Here is a 17,211-nt window from a genome sequence, read left to right as displayed (position 1 = left end):
GGGGCTGGCCCCGTGACCCAGTGGTTAAGTTCGCACACTCCGCTGCAGGCGGCCCAGTGTTTCATTAGTTCGAATCCTGGGCGCGGACATGGCACTGCTCATCGGACCACGCTGAGGCGGCGTCCCACATGCCACAACTAGAAGAACCCACAACGAAGAATACACAACTATGTACCAGGGGGCTTTGGGGAGAAAAAGGAAAAAATAAAATCTTAAAAAAAAAAAAAAAAAGAAACGTCTTTGAGGGAAGAAAATTTTTCATTATTAAAACGAGGGGGTCAGCCTGGTAGCATAGTGGTTAAGTTCATGCACTCCGCTTGTGTGGCCTGGGGTTTGCGGGTTTGGATCCTGGGCGTGGACCTACAACAGCACTCATCAAGCCATGCTGTGGTGGTGTTCCACACACAAAAAATAGAGGAAGACTGGCACAAATGTTAGCTCAGCAACAATCTTCCTTGGGTAAAAAAAAAACGTTAGCTCAGGGCCAATCTGCCTCACCAAAAAAAAATTGAATTAACTGTAAACTCAAGGTATATAACTATATGAATGCTCCAAGAGACAGTCTGTGTTCATTTCATTGGGGACATTTAACAAGTAGATTCTTGTAAGGGAATTTTTTTTTCTTCTTTTCTGGGCCATGAATAATTAGTGATTAAATTTTTTCAATAATTCAGAGCATGCTGCAAGTGCACCAGATTTAAACATGCATTGCATAAACCAAATGGAGATGAAACCTAGGATGAATCCAAATGCTACTCCAGATTAGACACCAAAAACCCAAGTCTTACTTAGCAACTAAGTGCACTGAGATGATGTCTACTCTGATTTAGAGGTTATGATTCTCACTGATCAGTGCATGCATAAGTCTCTCTGATGGAACCATTTATAGCTTTAAAAAAAACTTCCCGTGGCCCTTGTCATTCATGATCAGTGATCTTGGAAGTTAAGGTCAAGTGAACTGACCTATAAGAAAAGGCAGGGGCTCTATTCAAGGCTTGTGTGGTACTAGTATCCCTTCAATTGTGTTAGAACTTTCTAAAACATCCCGGGAGAGCGAGCTTGGGGGAGGCATGTAAGAAACAAGGATGAGTAGAAGGGTGACTTCGGAGACCAACAGCTGGTAACGATGGAGGAGGATAAATGTGTTGGTCTCAGACCAGCCACGAGTACAGCAACAAGACAGCAAAGAGCTGCACCAACTTCTAGTAACCACCTCCTAGTCAAGCCGCCAAGTGAGGCAAAATCAAAGAAGGAAAGGAAAACAAAAAGCCTTAACAAAAAAGGCACAAAAGCAAAACAAAACAAAAAGTTATGAGTCAAAAGGTCACCTTACTGTTCCTCTGCAACAAAGAAAGAAGACAAAGCCAGAGTGCAAACTCTCTCCTGGTTCTTTCCAACGAGATGGGCAATTCTTTATTTAGATCACCAAAAATAAGGTTTTACAGAAAGGGAACCATAACATTACACAACAAAGTACAGCTGTAAAATCTCAAACAAGACAGGAAATGCTTTATTTAGATCACCAAAAATAAGGTTTTAGAGAAAATGAACTGTAACAAGCAAATGTATAGCTGCAAATTTTCTTTTGCCATCAATATCAATTCCTCTAAAATATTCTGGGACTACCTTGCGGTTTCCAAGCAAAACTAAAATCTGTTGGACAGAGTTGCTCGGCCTCATCATAGAATGAAAACAGTTTGGAAAACAATTTCGCTTAATGCTAACAAATAACTAAAAAATGTGGTTATTGCCAACAAATAACTCCAACGTCTACTGAAACAGCCTAACCTAGACACACTTTCATCAACGTTTCACTGTGAACACAGCTGCTCTTTTCTCACCATCACAGATCACGTGTACAGTGGCAAGGGTCAGATGTTGGAGGCCGTTCAGGTACCTAAGAAGTAATCCTTAACAGAAATAACTACAGTAGGTAAGCAACTCAAATTAATGGGCCTGCCTGTCAGAGCTCCCCAGGGAGGGCACTGCGTGTACTCTGTCTGAAGGCCCACCATCTCCCTAGCTCTTCACTGGGAACCGAGAACACAAAGCTCGACAGAGAAGCTCTTCTTCCAGAACCATTAAAAGCCTTAATAAATAGCCCTGGGGTTCTTGGTGCTGTAGTGTGCCTCACAGGCAGCGACATAGGCAGACTCTGGGAAGAAGTCATCATGGTATTCTGCTAAAAACCTGGAAAAAGAAAAAAATGGCCCTGATGATCATCACAGTAAGGACTAAATACCAGCATGCAAAATCTTAACTTCCAACCACTCTAACTTTTCACTCTTATTTGGTATTGGGAAGAGAAAAAATGAATATAATCCTGATGTCTATATACTGATTACTTTCATTGCACACATCCAGCTTCTATGTTAATTACTATTTCATCAGAATCCTTTCACTATGAAGTGTACAATAGAAATAGAATAGAACCCAAATTCCGCTAGGTGGCAGTCTTGATTATATAAACACTTCTGTGCAAAAAAGGCTTCAGTGACTATTTTTACATTTTCCTGCTTCAAAAACAAACTATAAAAAATAAATTATAGGGGGCTGGCCCCGTGGCCGAGTGGTTAAGTTCGCGCGCTCCGCTGCAGGCGGCCCAGTGCTTCGTTAGTTCGAATCCTGGGCGCGGACATGGCACTGCTCATCAGACCACGCTGAGGCAGCATCCCACATGCCACAACTAGAAGAATACACAACTATGTACCGGGGGGCTTTGGGGAGAAAAAGGAAAAAATAAAATCTTTAAAAAAAAAAAAAAAAAAAAAAAAAAAAATAAATTATAAACTCAACAAAGGTCACTTGAGAAATCTGCAATGCTTATATGGGCTAAGTTAAACCACAATTGAATGGTATAACTAATAAAGAGCGTTTTGTGTCCTAATTTGCCATGCCAAAAGGTGTTACAGGTCCAGCAGTACCAAAACTTGTAAACGAGACTGACTGACGTCTGACACATTTGAATGTTAAAATGTGGCCAGTCATTCAAGAGTCTGCAATACACAGATACCGTCTTGACTCTGAAGTGTGAAAGATTTCACCATAGAGGGCTAAAACATTCTCACATGAGCCATATTAACTAGTAACCTAATTAGCTTCATGTTTGTTTCCCCAGCCTCCTCCCATCTGTCCAAATTCCTAAAAATGTAAGGATAAACCTCTACAATACCTTCTTTAGTAAAAACTGAGTCAAAATTCATTCAAGAGCTAACTCTTTTTCTTCTTTGATTGTACCCTTTTTATGGCAATTACTGAGTCCACTGATTCTCTAGCTGATACCTTTGGATACATTTTCAAAACCAATTACTATATTTACTTGTGAATCTTTCTAAGTTACTTCCTAAAACCCTAGTTTCTATTTTGTATTGGGCATACCTCAAAATTAGCAGGCTTTCTTATGCTAACTTGAAGCTATCTCTTCACATTTTATTGGCAATATTTGATTTCAGCTTATAAAATTTTTATGCTAAACAGAGTTGTGGGTTTGTTTGAGGGGGAGGCTAAAAGGGAAAAAGGTCTTTTTGAAAGTTATTTCTAATAAAATGCTATAAAGTCTAATTTCATTCACAAACACTTTATTCAAAATGCCTGCATAAAAGCATCTTTAAAAAACTCCAAGATCGATTTCTCTGACTGGAATGCTCTCCACTATGTGGTAAATCCTACTTGATTAGTGCTTGTAGGTTGGGGCCTGACTACAAGGAAAAGGGACCCCTTTAAAGAGAAGGAAGAAACAAGGTCAGGAAGATAGGATGAGCCGGGTGAGGCAGGGTGATGACCAGCCTTGAAACCCAAGGAGAGGAACTGGTCAATAGATATCTGGGTGGGAGAGAGCTGGGCCACAGGCATAAATGAAGCTGGGGCCTACAGCATGGTGGGGCGAGTGGGGGGGGGCGGCGAAGAGACTCGGGGCAAATGATCCTATGATATAATAAAATGACAGGCTCTGTCAGGTACAGAAAACAATACCTTTCTCTGAATTCACAAACTGTCAGCAAAGACTAATGATCATTTATCTTAACTCTAAAGGAAACACCAAAATCCAACCTGTAATTGCTAATATTTAAGTTAGTTTATAATATGTACAATGAAGGAAAGTCTAACATTTAAGATACTCCTGAATAAAAAATCTAAAACTAAATTATCAACCATTCCTACTGTAAAGAATTAATTTTCTATTCACATGGTTATCCAACTAGATTGTTCTAGTGACACAAAAAATTTTATCTCTGTACAATGAATACCCTTGACTCAGAAACCAGATAAATTATGGAAAAAAGAAATAGGGAAAAAATCCCCTATGTTACAATTACAGTTAGAACCAACCATACTTAGGTAATACTGCTACTATTTAAAATACCAGAGCTAGCTTTCACATTTGTTAAACAGTTCAGAGAAGTCATATATAAGGTGGCAGAGCTAAGTTTTGACAAAGGAATAAAAATACCTCAGAAAGAGATCAAAGTGCTTCAGTAAAGCCTTCAGATTCTTCTCAGAAAAGGACATCTTTCCAAGGATTTCTGGAAGTTTCACTGCATTAAAAATAAAAGCAAAACCATTTATAATTGGCAGAATCTGGCAATGGGCAGGACACACTCAGGGATTGTCTGGGTCCCTGTTTATCCTTATTCGACCTGAAATTAACATCTACCTTATCAAACAAAACCAAAAACTATTACTGAAGATAAAGGTGGAGTAGTAGTACAAATATTACAAACACACTTTTAATGAAATTTAAGATTTATTCAGTGTCCTTCTTTTGGAAGAGGTTACCTTTCAATGATTTTTCTTAGACCCCCAAATTACCAAAAGATGTACATAAGCTAACAAGAGTGTTAAAACCAAAGCGAAAAAAAAGGGGGGGAGGAGAAGAAAGCAGGGACCAGGATTCCTTACCAAACAATCGCAGCAAGTGTTGTGCCCCGTAAATGTAAGAGGGTGGAGGTGGCTGGTCACCTGGGGGGTAACTGTCAGGTACCAGTTTCCAAGAGAGGACCTGGGAAAAGCATGAATTAAACGCTTTATTTATCTTAACACTCCATTATCAACAGACACTAACATTTGGAATCCTGGCAGCACTACGCATACTTTGACATTATCAGGCCAGCAGACAGACAGACGTCAGTGTCACATTCTCACCCCCAAGCTTCCTGTCCCTCTGGCACCTCAGGAGTTGCTTCCAAGCTGGACCAGAAAATGGGAGTAAATGGTGACAATAAACGGATGTGGAACTTCTAAAGCAGCCCCTCTGACTTCCCATGAAGCTCGTTCGGGGTATGATCTCAGGATATAGGAGAGTATAATGTATTATGGTGAAGAGGATGAAGCTACAAAATAATTAAGTTCAATACACTTGCAAAAAAGTAAATACATACTATAATGTGTATAATTATCATATAAATACATGGAAAAATACCAAGATGTTAAGTGTTCATTTCTCAGTGGTGGAATTATGATTTATGGGGCACGGGGGATAGAGGTGTGTCTTTCCCACATAGATTACATATTAGCATGTATATTACATCCTTTTTACTATAGTATTTTCAAAACATGTTTTGCCTTTTAAATCAATCACAGGAGGATCCATCTTCCTTGGTAACATGGAGACACTTCTAATCACCTAAAAACTATGACAATAAATTGTATGTAAAGCAAAAAAATGCCACTACATCAAAATAAGCAAAAACCTATGAAAGCAAATAAAAATGAGGGGGGAAGACTCAAAGTTAGATTAAGGAAATATTTGATTTCCTAATTCTCAACAGCTACTACCTATAAATTAGCTATAATTGATTTGGTCACTTTGTCCCTCCTCCTTTATTGGAAATCTTGCTGTATTAGAGAATGAAGCAGTAAAACACAATCCAAAGATGTTTTCAGTAATATTACCATTGTTGCAAGATTCCCTAATTTCCTGCTATGTTAGATTCACTTTGGAAACTAATTTGACACGTTGAATCAAGTGAAAACAGACTTCAACTCTCGTAACTGATTTCTTTTCCTTCACTCTGAATTTCAGAACAGGTGGATTTTGGACTTTTGTTAAAGTAAGTTATATTTCAAAACTCTCTGCTGAGCTTCTGTAGAAACACTTCAGCAAATTACAGACCTATTCTATTGAGTTGCTGCTTCACCTTCCGGGATCTGTCAAGTTTAATCTGGAAATAGTAGGGCCGAAGGAAACCCTCTACAAGACAAAGCAGAAGAATGCCAAAACTACCCCGGAAGCTGAAGTAGTCAATTTAACAAAATGAAATTGTAGAAGCTAACAAGTACCACCATGGTTCTGATGACTCCATGCTGAAGGCCCTGGCTTCAGCTCTTGCCTTGCTGACCCCACCCTTCTGTGCTGTAGACTGACGGCAGGGATATGGTTTCAGCATCTTTATGCCATCCCCAGCACCTAACCCCGTGGTGCACACAGCTGAAGCTCGGGAACTATTTTGACAGTGATACCCGAAGTGAACATTTGGGAATTTGCAATCATTGGAAGCACGAAGCACACATGCAAAAGCAGGTCATTTAGCCAGTTAGCAAGCCAGTTGACCTCACTCACTCAACTCTACATTTCAAAGTAGTGTAACATCTATCTATCAAAGGTACATTTCATGGCGGAAACCAACAGGTTTTCACCAAAGGGATTTTCAACTGGAGTGTGCACAGAAACCACTTGTGCATCTTAAGGAGAAATGTGTGCGTCCAGACCCTCCCCTGATGCCATGGGTCAGCGAACAGCCTTGGGAGAAAGTCTCAGGTGATTTGGGTGCACAGCCCCAGTTAGAACACACTGCTATAGAGATTCTTCCGAAGGTAGGAATTCACTAAGGTCTCATGAGTCACCACGAGAGCCGGCTGCACTCCCCCACCATTTACCAGAAACCCTGCTTTTTCACCAGAGCTTGCAGCTGTACCTATAACCACTAGATGGTGGGCTTGCACCACTGACCAGAGTGGGAATGGCCCGCCCCCCCCCCCCCCCCCCCCGCCTGAACATCCAGATTTTTAAAAGAAAGGAGATTCCCCTTAAACAATAACACCCGCAGGGCTTCCTTCTCTGAAGAAAAAAACCTGGGACATTAGGGACTGCTAGTACTAGGAATGTCCTAACCTTCCCTCAACACATCACTGTAAAACAAATTGGGTTTTCTAGTTTCTCTATCAGAGATCAGCCAGCTATAGCCCTTAGGCCAAATCCAGTCTGACCCCCTTGTGCTATTTGTTATATTTTTATACGGTTAAAAAAATCAAATGAATAATATTTCATGACATGAAAATCATATGAAATTCAATTACCAGTGTGCACGAATGAATTCTGGGGGCACACAGCCACCCCCATTCATTTATGAGCTGTCCACACCACTTTCATGCTGTAACAGCAGAGTTGGGTAGTCTTGAAAGAAGGCTGTATGGTGCGCAGCCCTGAAAATAATTACCATCTGACCCTTTACAGAAAGTCTGCCAACCTTCATCATCAAATGTTCTCCCTGCCTAGTAAAGCCATCTCCCACGTGCACAGAAACAAGGAAATCCCACCTCCTAGGTGAGATTAACAAAATATCCCAGGGACTAAGACATCTCCTGAACCCCTGAAACACTCACTACCTAAACATCAGTTAACAGGCCTTAAAAATAGAGTTTTTAAATGAAGTTTCCTTGTCTGTAAAATGGAAACTTGATGGCAAGGTGGTTCTTGGGAATTTGAGGTAATTTAGCTCAAATGCCTGGCACAATGCTGGGCATACAGCACGCCCTCAAAGGGATGGCTATTAATTAGTGTTAAGGATGGATTTTATATTTTTAAATGGTTGGAAAAACACCAAAAGAACAATATCTCATAACATGCGAAAACCATCTGATATTCAAATTTCAGTGTCCATAAAATTTTATTGGAACACAGCATGCCCATTCATTTACACAGTGTCTATAGCTGCTTTTGGAGTTGCGTAGTCTTGACAGAGACTGTGTGGCCCATAAAGCCTAAAATATTTACACTCTGGCCTTTGCGGAAAAGTGTGCTGACACCTGTTCTATAAAATGAAAATATTCATATTTCAATACTTGCACTTATTTAAGATAAAATATGACTAATTGTAGGGCTGGAACGCTAACAATTTTCTCATTTTAAAAATCAAAAACACAATGTTAAACATCATCACATGAACAATTTTGTTAATATTCACAGCAAGAGCAACATAATGCTTCTAAGGAAACCCAATTTCCTCCCACAGGACTTAAGCAACCACAGAAGGAAGGACACGCTGGGGATGACAGCAAATACTAAGGCTTTACCTCGTTTATTTCATTTGTTCTTCTGCCTTCAAAGGTGGCAAACACCGCGCTCCCTTCCTTACTGGGGGTCAGAGGAGCAGGAGAGGACGATCTGCTATGCACAGGTGTCTCTTCAAAAGAAAAAGACGTTAACTGTTTGCTTGTAAATCACACAGGTACCGAATGAAAGACTGCTGGAAGACGGTTACAAAATCAGAGAAGTTATTCATCTTCAACAATAACAGTTTTCTATTATAAAAGACAGTACCAGGAATATTATTTGGCAAAAAAAAGACCACTTATTGTATGATTCCCTTGATACAAATTCATGCCCAGAAAAGGCAAGTCCATAGGGACAGGAAGAAATTAGTGGTTGCCTAGTATGGTAGATTAGGGCTGGGAGGGGAAGTGGGGAGCAACTGCTAAGGGACTCTTAAGGCAGAGCTAGGAGCCGGCCCCGTGGCTGAGTGGTTAAGTTCGCGTGCTCTGCTTCAGTGGCCCAGGGTTTCGCCAGTTTGGATCCTGGGTGCAGACATAGCACCACTCATCAAGCCATGCTGAGGCGGGGTCCTACATGCCACAACCAGAAGGACCCACAACTAAAAATATACAACTATGTACCGGGGGGGGGGGGACTTTGGGGAGAAAAAGGAAAACTAAAATCTTAAAAAAAAAAAAAGAGCTAAACCAGCAGGCGCCAAGCATCCAACTGCAGAGCTGAAGGTGTGGTGGGTCCTCTCTCCTGCCAGTTGCTCCAGCTTGCAGGCTAGGGAAAATGCCTCACGAGCCTCGGTGGAGGGTAAACTCCTGACTTGAATTCCCACAGCCGAGTGGACAAAACTGCGTGTGACTGTGCACTCACCTCCATTCTTTCCCCAGCCCACCTGCCGGCTGGACTTCTTTTAGGAGCTCAATTTCCAGCCCAGACCAAACACAAAGGAAATGGCCTTCCCATACCCAGGAATGGACCTACTCTTCTCCAGGTGCAGGAACAGCTTGGGCATGCTGGAGGATGTGTCCTGCTGCCGGCGCTTGGGCTGAGGTGAGGCGCTGCTCTCAGACAGCCTGTCACAGTTGGTAGAGTGGCGTGTGGACCGCCTCAGAGACTGCAAGGCTTCCGGCTCGGCTTTGCGCCTTTTGGGGGTGGCTGGCTCACCTGTAGCTGGCTGACTCTCCGTGGACTGTGGTGTGGATGGATTCAACAAAGGTGGGCTCGGAGAGAGCTCCTCCTGGTTCCTGTGAAGAAAGAGGGGAGAGCATCACACACGCTTGGCCTGCAGATAATCTCTGCAAAACCTGGAGTGGTTCACAAATGTCCTCCTTCAGAAAGAACAGACAACACACTCTCAACTCCACTCCAGGAGGGTTATAAGCTTTCACTTCCAAATGTGCCAAAACAAATGTTTTCTTAAAGAGTAACTAGACATATGAAATCATTTTAATCCTCTCACTAACTCCATGAGGCATGCTGGGATTAAAGATCATGATGGCCCTCTTATATTTGTCTTAGAGCAGTGCTTCTCAATTGGGAGTGATTTTGTCCCGCCAGGGGACACTGGCATTGTCTGAAGACAGTTTTGGTGGTCACAACTAGGAAAGTACTACCAGCATCTAGTGGGTAGAGGCCAGGGACACTTCTCAACACCCTACAGTGCACAGGACAGCACCACCACAGAGACTGATACCATTCAAAAAGTCAAGAGGGCCAAGATTGAGGAAACCCTGGTCAAGACAATAAGAATAGCACATTATCTCATCACAATGTAACGATTCACAGGACTAGAAAAGCCAGAAGCATCAGCTGAGCTTTGTGGGACACAGTCCACCTCGGACCCTGGGAAGCTTGAAGTCTGGAGTAGGGCATGGGGACACTGACACAGGTCCCCAGTGAGTCGCACAGGCCTCTCACCTGGGGTGAAACCAATGTAGAAAAAAAAGGCAGGCTGAGAAGAGATGATCATGAGGCAGACAGAACCAGGAGACAGGAGCCACAAAGGGAAGGGAGAAGGGGACAGAGGGGAAAAGTGTCCGATACAGAGCATGGTATATGGCAAGTGGCAAGTTGTTAGTGCTCTCCCTCAGGGAGCAGAGTGAGAATGGGTGGTAGTAGACACAGGCAGGTGATAAGGAGGCAAGACGGGATTGATGACAGGGCCAGACCGGTGGTGCAGCGGTTAAGTTCGCACGTTCTGCTTCTCGGCAGCCCGGGGTTCACAGGTTCGGATCCCGGGTGTGGACACAGCACCACTTGGCAAAAGCCATGCTGTGGCAGGCGTCCCACGTATAAAGCAAAGGAAGATGGGCATGGATGTTAGCTCAGGGCCAGTCCTCCTTAGCAAAGAGAGGAGGATTAGCAGTAGTTAGCTCAGGGTTAATCTTCCTCAAAAAAAAAAAAAGGAGATGGATGAGTGGAATTCACAAAAACAGACCACCCTCTCAGGAAGAGAGGCATGAGGGAGATAGGGAAGTAGCTTATACAGATAAAGGTATAGACGTTAGGTGAGGGGATTTTTTTTTTCCCTCAAAGAACAGATTTGGGCATGCTTGGTCACTGCGGGAATAAAGTGGTGATGCAGCAGAATGAGAAGGGAACTAACCTTTACCTGAAGGCCAAAGGTGGCCAGCCCTTCACAAACTTTCTCATTTAATAATAACTACCCAAGGAGGCAGATTTTCTTTCCACTGGACAGAGGCAGAAGCAAGAGACTCAGAAGGTACGTCCCCAAGTCATACAACCAATAAGTGAGGAAGCTAAATTCAAACCCACATCTTCTACCGTTCTCACCCAGTGCCCTCTTCACCCCACTGTCTTTGGAAAGATGGGGAAAGCTGCTCAAATCTAACCAAGTTCTCACACTGGAATCTTCACTTGGTAAAATCTTCCAGAGCCATCTGAAAGCGAATGATGACCTCGCTGACCCAGGAATAAAACCCACCAGTATAAGTAGTTTTCAATGTTCTCTCTCCTCCAAAGATGTTGGCCCCACAGCATCAAATGGCAATCTTCAAAAACAGATCCAACTGTTTGACTGCTGACATCTAATGGTCAACCTGCAGGCTGTTTAACTTACCTATTAGTATTTGTGGCACTTTCTTTAATTGGAAGAAAAAATTTGGATGATGTCACCTTTTTATACTGAACTTGTTCATATGGATAGAGCAAAACCAATGGGAGAGTATAATCAAAGGTTATTCTTAATCCATCCACCATCTCCTTACAAAGGTCAACGCTGCGAGGATTAAAAAGAAGAGATTAGAGATGCAATAAATACTTTCCAAAGTGTCATAATGAAGTTGCACATTTTTAATAAGGCAGAGTTTTAAACTTAACACTATATGTTACACCTACCCAAAGAATGAATTTGTAGATGCTAACAATAAAGAACTAAATGTGAGAATAGATCTATAATATAAAGTGCAGAAAGTACACTAGTAATGTTAACTAACCACACTGAACACAAGTGAACATGGTCAGTGCCACAAAAGGGAGCCCAAGCAGCCTGTCCTGCAGGCGGACAGACCCCAATCACTGGGAGGTGAAGGGGGTGGACCTGATGAACTACTCCTAACACTTGTTTCAACTCAACCAATCTACCTCTGACTCTACTCCAGCTGGGTCACATGCACAAGGCAGACAATGAGGACGATTACTCTGACTGGAATAAAGACTTGCTTGTAAACAAGCTTTAATACAATTCTTATCACCCACTCTGGTGCTTCTCGAGGAAAAGTTCTCTCCCTAAATTACATCACTGAAAAACAACTGGTCTGGGTGTTGAAGCAGAACATACACCCAATGCATCCCGACCAGATACCTGAAGTTATTGAACATTCTGAAAAAGGGACAATATTTTGATATTAAATTGGTTATTAAATGAATTATTATTAAGTGATATATTAAATGAACTCCAAATTATAAAAACGGAGACAGTGCTACCTGTTCTAAATGGAAGTCACTTCTCTAATACACAAAAAACCATGAGACAGCAATTTCCCCTCCCCAACTCACTTCTTTTCTGCTGGAACATAATGCACATTCATGTTAGCATGTGGCATAGCATGATGGTGACGGGGTCTCTCATTGGCTGAAAAGGCTGCATTGATAGCAAAGTGCTTCACGTAGGATTCCAAAATAGTTATGATGTTGGTCTGGCACGGAAGTTTCACTAACTGTCATAAAAAATATAGACATCTGATGTATGCATCTCGTTATATAAACCATATATTCCAAGAAACAGTGATCTTGTCTATATCACTTTTTTAAGTCAAAATTAAAGCCAATGCTGTTTGAAGAGAATCTTTTAAACAAATATGCTTTGAAGCTCTTTGATTTTTTTCTTCTACTTATCATATCCCCATGTGGATTATAGTATTAATTTTTAAAATAAACATAAGCAGTGGTTCTTATCTTAGTGACCCATTAGAGCCACCTGGAAAGCCTCTAAGAATACGTCCACAGCCGGCCTCAACCACAGATCAATTACACCTTAACCTCTTAATTGCCCAGGCATCAGGATTTTGCAAAGCTCCCTAGAGAATTCTAAAGGACAGCCAGGGGTGGGAAAGACTGTGCACGCCTTAATTTAATTAGCAGGAGATCACTACAGACAGAGAACTTTAAAACCCAACTCAACACAAAACATAGAATATGAATTTCATTCCTCCAGGATTCTCAATTGTTTGAGTCTGTGATTGCAAAATATGGCTAAATGAAAGCTCCATTACAAATCCATGTTTTGTGTGTTCCCCCTGTATACCCGTTTCCTCCTGTTGATATAGTAACAATCGTCCTCAAGCTTCTTCTTCAGAACTTCAGGGATTTCTATAGTTATTGTTCTTTCTTCCATTTCCCTTTTTCTGTGCAGCTCTGGTTCCTCCTTCTGCAATATCACAATTCCATTTTTAACTACTTAAAATAGTAGGAGAGCTTATATCCAAAGAAAGACTAACACATGAGAGCCTACTATGAAACAAACTCAGTTAATCCTCAATGTTTACACCAGTAATGATGTCACATGCTCTAATGAAAAGTACATTAAAGGTCAAAAGTTAACTCGTTTTAGGGCACTAACCACAATGCAAATGCTTATTTTGTTTCTTCCCCATTTAAGTTTACCAGTGGGATTTACATTAACTCTAAAGGCAGGCAGAAGATGCCAAATTCTGATACACAACATTTAAAAATTAATCACCATTATAAAAGTAAAGTTCACAATTTCATTGGAAAGAGGTAACTATGATTTATGAAAACACATTATGAGCATAATGAGCCACGAAGAGGTTCATATGGCGACTATAAATAAGGGTATGGTCCCTGAAGCATCAAGTATAGCTTTATAATATTTGGTTAAAAAAAGTATTTTTACAAAAATACCAGAGACAAAGTTTTTTTACAATAAAAACTTCATACCACTTCAGTCTTTTCTTCAATATCACTTTCTTCACTTATTTCTTCATCCTTTTCTTCACTACTGTCACCAGAGGAACTGCTTATTGCTAGGTAAAACAGAAAATATCAGGCAAACCTGCATTATATACTTCCTTGACCCTTACACTTCTTTAAGGTGGAGTGTGTGTCCTACTGCTGGCAATAATAAACTACAGTCCTGCATGTGTTTTAAATGCTGAAAATACTGTACCTTTCAGAATAAAAATTTGAGAAATATAACACCAATTTCAGTGGCTGCAAAAACCACAACATTAATGATCTAAAAGTGTTTAGTCACCTAGGATCCTATGGTTCTCTGTTGCATTCATTAAGTGCGGCCGAGGCCCGGGAGGTGCTAAGGAGAAAACACAAGGGGTTCTACTAACTGACCCTAAGGGGTTAGTATAAACACACTGGCCAAGAAGGCAGTGGTCATGAGCATGACTGATGAGGTCAAATTACGAACTTACTGACTGCTACTTTAATTGTCAAAAACAAAAGGGTAAATGTTACATGTAATGAGCTTCAAATGTTTCCCTGTCTAAAATTTCAATGAATCCTCCTCCTCAATCCTGTGATATAAAAGAACTAGGTAACACTTCTTTTAGCCAGAGAAAATGAAGTGAAGCCACTCACAGTTTTCATCATTTTCATCTTTTTCTTCAACGGGGAGGCTTTTTAAGACAGAGTCAACGCCAGGCAATCTGCGTCGCTTCCTCTTTCTTCCTGTGCTTCTCCTGAAAAACGTCAACAAGGCTGAAATAAATTTTCACCTTGACTGATATGGGTCTGGAGGGAAAAACCACATATAACAACATGATTCTTAAGTACCTAAAAACTAAACTTTAGAACATAAACGGCACTCTTCATTTCAGAATATTATACAATAACCTCTCTGAAAACACAGCAGTTATTTAGACTACAATAGAAACACTAACACACTTTAAATATGTAAAATTAATAAACCATGTTTGCCATATTTTTACCTTTAAATCATAAAAATTCTAAACACTAAGAGAAAACACATTGAATAACATTTATATCATGATTTTTGTATTCTTACAGGCGAGCTACAGCTTTTCTTGCCAATTTACGCTGTAATCTCCGATTTTCATCGGTGTCACGAAGGACATGATCTTCAGCTGCCCATCTATCCCAGCTAATCAAACAAAAAAGGAAAAGGATGTAAATTCAGTATTTCAGTTTGATATGAAACAAATGCTAAAAGCACCTCAGAGGAACAGAAGTGTCCCATAATTACATTTTAGAAAACTAAATATTTTTAAATCATACAAAAAAGATGCAAACAAACTGAAAAAGGAACTCATTCAGACACAGAAGCGACTGGCGTTTCTAGAATTACCCATAGAGAATCCAAATATAATCTACTTAAAAGTAATCATTCTTCAGAATAGCAAAGTTTGATGAAAAAGCAAAAACAGGAAATGAAGCTTTTCTACAAGTGTCTGTAAAACTTAAAGAAGTTTGCAACGTTCCTGTGCTGCAGAGGTTATCAATTTTCAGTCTGGTTTAACAAATACACTCACCTTCTGTTCCAACCATTAAAATGGATTAGATATTCTGGGATCTTTCTGCCCTTTTCGTCTTTCCCAACAATAACATCGACAATCTGAAACCAGAAAATATTGCCCACAAATGACAGAACATGCAGAATATTAGAAGCTAGATCGGAAAAACTAGATCATAGACCTTTTTCTAAAAGAAAAGAAAGTATTCTCTCCTTTTTTAGACCGAGAACTGGGTTGAAACATTTTTCCTTTCAATTCCATTTTTTTCCCCTGAGTGGATGCCTCAAAATAGGAAACATCCCTCCAACCACCCCGTGATTGGTCTCTGATCGTGAGAAGAGGATGCAGCGTCTGAAGCCACTGGCCGGCCGATTTGTCACTAACGAGAGAGTCCATGCCAGACAAGAGAGCCACAGCCCTGAGACCTCTGGGAGTTGTAGTCTCCCCGGCTCCGCAGCGTCCAGGGCCTGGGAAGGCTGGCAGGAGATTACGCCATCCCTCCCAGCGGTGTCCCCTCAGGGAACATCTGGGGCAAATGATGGGGCGTGGCACCCCTGGGGAGACTAAAGGCAGGGAGGGAGGAGGGACAGAAAACAGAGACAGGAGCTGCGGGGGCGGAGCCCGAGAGTAGAACCCGCAGAGCCCGGAGGCCTGGGGAAGTCCCCCAAAGGGCAGCACCGCCCAGACGCACCTGGGGCCCTGGGGACCGGCGCCAGCCCCCACCCCCGGACCGCGATGCCCACACCCTCTCGCCATCCGGACCTGAGGAGCTGCGGATGTGACTCATACCGCGACCCCGCCGCCCCCGAGACTTACGGGGACAGGCAAGGGGCGCGACTCGGGGATTGGAAACCTAAATGCTGCAAGGCCCGAAGGACGAGGCACCGGGTCAACCTTGCCCTCGAGGTGGAGGGGGAGTCGTGGCCTGCGGGAGGGGTAGGCCCTAGACACGACTAGGGCCCCAGGGCAACGATATCGCGAATCGACGGCCAGCGCTGTGACGCTATGGATTAGGACCTGGCTCGGTCGGTCAGGGCGTCGCACGGGAGCCTACACGGCGCTGGACCGCGCAGGATGAGGAGAGATTTAACGCCAAGGCAGAGGCGTCGGCGAGCAGCCTCCTCGACGCGCGGCGCTCGCTGGCGTCGCGCGCGCAAACCGACGCCGCGGCCCCAGCCTCGCGACACCGCACGCATAGCCCCGCGCGCCGGGCGGAAGCGGAAGCGCCCTGGCCCCGACTGCCCCGCGAGCGCCCCCTGCCGCGCGCGCGGCGCCGCGCAGGCCGAGGAGCCGCCGGCAGGGAGCGCCCGGGCCCCGCCGCTTCCCCAGCTCCGCGCACCCGCATCCGCCTCCGTCCCGGGGGCCCCCGGCCCGCGCCTCCCTCTGGCCCTCCGCGGCGGCACCTTGGCATCGTACAGCACTCGCGCCTTGGTGGGGTCAGGCTCGAAGCACAGCACTTTCTCCCCTGAGTGGAATTTAAATTTCATGCCCTCGCTCGCGCTCATTTGCTCATCGTGGCGGAGGGCGAGGCTCCGGGGCGGGCGGAGCGCGCGCGGTGGGGCAGAGGGGTGGGGGCGGGTAGGTGGCGCGCAGCGACGGGGATGGGGGAGGGAGCCGGGAATGGCGGAGGCTGCGGCCGCCCCGCCCTCGGTCCCGCCTCTGCCCGCCCCGCGCCGCTGCCGGACCTGGGAGCCACCGGGCGCGCGCACTCCCGCTCGAGCGCGCCTCCGCGGGTCCCCGCCAGGTTTTGGGGAAGGCGGGCTTCCCGCAGAGCGGCGCCTCCCGTCCTCGTGGGAAAGGCGGCTGACGTGGGCTCCGCGCCGGGCGTGCGCTGTGCGGCCGGGACGTGGGAGGCGCTTAGCAGAGAGCCTGCCTGGCTGCGCTGGGGCGACTGCTCGCGGGGAGCTCCGGGGCCGTGCTGCGTGGCTCAGCAGGGAGGACCCCGGGCTGGAGTCGGGTCTAGATGGGCAGTGGCCTTGGGCG

General features: G+C 43.8%; 1 protein-coding gene across 3 annotated transcripts; it reads right to left on the bottom strand.

Moving 5' to 3' along the window:
* Positions 1–1,381: 1,381 nt before the first annotated feature.
* On the bottom strand, positions 1,382–17,011 carry MSL3 (MSL complex subunit 3). 3 transcript variants are annotated; one of them, XM_070604443.1, is made up of 13 exons: positions 16,632–17,011; positions 15,247–15,329; positions 14,763–14,858; positions 14,336–14,436; positions 13,682–13,767; positions 13,029–13,151; positions 12,281–12,441; positions 11,343–11,501; positions 9,245–9,507; positions 8,293–8,402; positions 4,900–4,999; positions 4,451–4,535; positions 1,382–2,190 (listed from the first exon to the last, which is right to left on the bottom strand). In XM_070604443.1, the coding sequence occupies exons 1-13, from the start codon at positions 16,731–16,733 to the stop codon at positions 2,091–2,093; spliced, it is 1,569 nt and encodes a 522-aa protein (XP_070460544.1). In that variant the 5' UTR covers positions 16,734–17,011; the 3' UTR covers positions 1,382–2,090. The 3 variants fall into 3 exon arrangements, with proteins under 3 accessions (XP_070460544.1, XP_070460543.1, XP_070460545.1); XM_070604442.1 differs by having other exon boundaries at positions 9,428–9,507; positions 16,632–16,945; XM_070604444.1 differs by lacking the exon at positions 16,632–17,011 and adding an exon at positions 16,246–16,491.
* Positions 17,012–17,211: the final 200 nt, after the last annotated feature.

Source organism: Equus przewalskii, chromosome X (assembly GCF_037783145.1).
Source record: "Equus przewalskii isolate Varuska chromosome X, EquPr2, whole genome shotgun sequence".
Classification (NCBI taxonomy): Eukaryota; Metazoa; Chordata; class Mammalia; order Perissodactyla; family Equidae; genus Equus; species Equus przewalskii.
Note: the sequence above shows the minus strand (reverse complement) of the source record. Positions and strands in the feature narration are given on the sequence as shown.

What these genes read in the sequence shown, in the direction of transcription:
- MSL3 (XM_070604443.1), bottom strand. Translation starts at nt 16,733, where the DNA reads ATGAGCGCGAGCGAGGGCATGAAATTTAAATTCCACTCAGGGGAGAAA. An exon ending in ATATCAACAGGAGGAAACGG is followed by an intron (nt 12,442 to 13,028) that starts GTATACAGGGGG and finishes TTTTTATGACAG; the next exon opens with TTAGTGAAACTTCCGTGCCA. An exon ending in CACTTTGATCTCTTTCTGAG is followed by an intron (nt 2,191 to 4,450) that starts GTATTTTTATTC and finishes TTCTTTTTCCAG; the next exon opens with GTTTTTAGCAGAATACCATG.